The sequence below is a fragment of the Drosophila biarmipes genome, chromosome 3L (assembly GCF_025231255.1).
Source record: "Drosophila biarmipes strain raj3 chromosome 3L, RU_DBia_V1.1, whole genome shotgun sequence".
In the NCBI taxonomy this organism is placed as follows: Eukaryota; Metazoa; Arthropoda; class Insecta; order Diptera; family Drosophilidae; genus Drosophila; species Drosophila biarmipes.
The window spans coordinates 22,571,543-22,574,929 of record NC_066613.1 but is presented as its reverse complement, the minus strand read 5'-3'; the positions used below and the strand labels follow the sequence as shown (position 1 = coordinate 22,574,929).

Below are 3,387 nucleotides of genomic sequence, written 5' to 3'. Positions count from 1 at the left end.
TTTCCAATGGCATCCAAAGTGGGACCCAAACACTCGACTTCTAGATTCCATAGCTTGAGCTTTTGCACCCCGATTTAGGCGTGGGATACCTCTATGAGTTTGTAATCGAATTCTTAAATAATCTAAGTTTCAATTTTTCGTTTTAGAGAGAGTCAAAATTTTAACCCATTTTCATGTCGGATTTTCCCGTATTTCCAATGGCATCCAAAGTGGGACCCAAAAACTCGACTTCTAGATTCCATAACTTGAGCTTTTGGCTCCCGATTTAGACGTGGGATACCTCTATGAGTTTGTAATCGAATTCTGACATAATCTACGATTAAATTTTTCGTTTTCGAGAGAGTCAAAATTTTAACCCATTTTCATGTCGGATTTTCCCGTATTTCCAATGGCATCGAAAGTGGGACCCAAAAACTCGACTTCTAGATTCCATAACTTGAACTTTTGGACCCCGATTTAGACGTGGGATACCTCTATGAGTTTGTAATCGAATTCTGAGATATTCTACGTTTAAATTTTTCGTTTTCGAGAGGTTCAAAATTTTAGCCCATTTTCATGTCGGATTTTCCCGTATTTCCAATGGCATCCAAAGTGGGACCCAAAAACTCGACTTCCAGATTTCATAACTTGAGCTATTGGCTCCCGATTTAGACGTGGGATACCTCTACGAGTTTGTAATCGAATTCTTAGATAATCTACGCTCGAATTTTTAATTTTAAAGAGGTTCAAAATTATAGCAGTAACAACGCTAGAAGACTGAAATGGCCTTACGAAAAAACGTAATCTAATCTGAATTTGAATTAGAACGAAATCTTGACAGGTGTCAACCGAGTAGGTTCAGTCTTCAGAAGAAAACGAAGAAAATAGAACATTTCATCACATTAAACACACAATAAGTATTCCTTCTATCGAAAAACGTTGTTGCTGTGATTGTTGTTGCTGTGTTGTTAAGAGTCCCCATCCTGTCAGCTCCAAATGTTGTAGGACTCTGGTGAGATACATTCCGATACAATACAACCCACATGCTGGTAATATGAACTCCGACTCTGAATACTCGGACGAGGACCACGGTGACTCGCATCGCTCCCTACACAGTCACATGAGTTGCGGGAATTTCGACAGCGACAGCGAGGATACCTGCACGGAAATTTTCTTGCCGGAAACTCCCAATCGGAGTCCCGAGGATGACTTTGTCTACAAGGTCCTCTCGGTGGACCAGATCGTCCAGCACCAGCGCAATATCATCGATGAGGTGAACAATGTCCTGAACCTAGCGCCGCAGGTCACTCGTATCATACTGAATCACTTCAAGTGGGACAAGGAGCGGCTGTTCGAGAACTATTTCGAAAGTAGTCCGCGGGATTTCTTCCAGCGCGCCCATGTGGTGAATCCCTTCGAGCAGAAGAGTGAACTGGACTCGGAGAGCAAAGTGTCCACATCCTGCTGCGCACAAAAGCTGTGCGGGATCTGTTTTTGCCCCTGCGAGGAGCTGAAGGGCTTGGGCTGTGGACACAGCTTTTGCGCTGCCTGCTGGAAACAATATTTAGCCAACAAGACTTGCAGCGAGGGTCTGGCCAATACCATCAAGTGTCCGGCTGCCAACTGCGATATCCTGGTGGACTATGTGTCCTTCCTGAAACTGGCCGATGATCCCGAGGTTGTGGAGCGATACCAGCAGCTCATAACCAACACCTTTGTGGAGTGCAACATCCTGATGAGATGGTGTCCCGCACCCAATTGCACCCATGCCATCAAGGCCGTTTGTGCCGAGCCAAGAGCAGTTCGCTGCAAGTGTGGCCACCAGTTCTGCTTTGCCTGTGGCGAGAATTGGCATGAGCCGGCCAGCTGCAGCTCCCTCAAAAAGTGGCTCAAGAAGTGCCTTGAGGATTCGGAGACATCCAACTGGATCGCTCAGAACACCAAGCAGTGTCCCAAGTGCAATGTGACCATTGAGAAGGATGGTGGCTGCAATCACATGGTCTGCAAGAATCCCTCCTGCCGCTATGACTTCTGCTGGGTGTGTCTGGGTTCCTGGGAGCCACACGGTTCGTCCTGGTACAGCTGCAATCGCTTCGACGAGGAGGAGGCCAAGCAGGCCCGCCTGGCCCAGCAAAAGTATCGCTCCTCGATGGCCCGATATCTGCACTACTATAACCGATATATGAACCACATGCAGAGCATGAGGATGGAGAACAAGCTGTACGCCAATGTGCAGGCCAAAATGGATGACATGCAGGAGGAGATGAGCTGGATTGAGGTGCAGTTTCTGCGCAATGCCGTCGATGTTCTCTGCCAATGTCGCTGCACCCTGATGTACAGCTATGTCTTCGCCTTCTACCTGATGAACAACAATCAGAAGATCATTTTCGAGGACAACCAGCGGGATATGGAAATGGCCACCGAGAAGATCTCCGAGTGCTTGGAGCGCGAGATTACGGTGAAAAATCTGTATGAAATCAAGCAAAAGGTCCTGGACCTTTCGCACTACTGCCAAAAGCGGAGGCATGTCCTCCTTTGCCATGTGCGAGAGGGTTACGAAAAGGACTGGTGGGACTTTATCGAGGACCCGGCTACATAGTGCCCCACACCATCATCAACTAGCAACACACAGAAAAAAAAGCAAACCGGACATTTCACTGAAGACTTTCAATCAGCAGACACACAATACTCCTTCTGGTTTCTTCTCTGGTCGGTTTGATTTCAGTCGATTCGACCATGAGCGCTCCAAATTGTTAAGTTGTGATACAGGAATAGAAGATAATATACCACATTTTTCATAACTATCATGGATATATAAAAGTTTTGTAATTCTATAGGTTAGGGGAAATTATATTTTTAATCTGATATGGTATTGGATTTTTAAAGCTAATGATTTATTATGCTAAGATTTATCAACATAAAAATATTAATAAAGCATTAGTATTATTTATTTTAAATGTACACATTTTTATAAAGCACTTTAAATACCATTTTTGCCGTGCTTACCTTGTAATTGTTGACTGGAAAATAATATTCTAGAAACAGAATATTTTGAAAGTGTAGATCTATATCCACATTGCCAGCCCCACTGTTTGCCCTCCTCTGCGGCCCCCTAATATGCGTCTGGCTTTTGTAATTATAACATAAATCAATCCCAATTTCATGTTATACTTTTCAGCGGAGCAAAGCGATTAATGTCGACAATGGACCAGAGAGATATGGCATGGCAAAAGGAAAATCATAAATAAGCCATATATTGCCATGGCCAATAACGGAATGGAATGGAACGAAATGCACACCCCACCGACCGACCGACCGACCTGCCGTATGAAAAATATTTCCTTATCGCGATGCCTCCCCAAGAGAAACGCCGCCAGGTGCAAAACGAAACGTGTGGATAGTGGTGTG

General features: G+C 44.8%; 1 protein-coding gene across 1 annotated transcript; it reads left to right on the top strand.

The window, feature by feature from the left end:
- Nucleotides 1-836: 836 nt before the first annotated feature.
- Nucleotides 837-2,790, top strand: LOC108034580 (E3 ubiquitin-protein ligase ariadne-1). Its single transcript, XM_017109513.3, has one exon. The coding sequence runs from the start codon at nt 1,034-1,036 to the stop codon at nt 2,576-2,578; it is 1,545 nt and encodes a 514-aa protein (XP_016965002.1). The 5' UTR covers nt 837-1,033; the 3' UTR covers nt 2,579-2,790.
- Nucleotides 2,791-3,387: the final 597 nt, after the last annotated feature.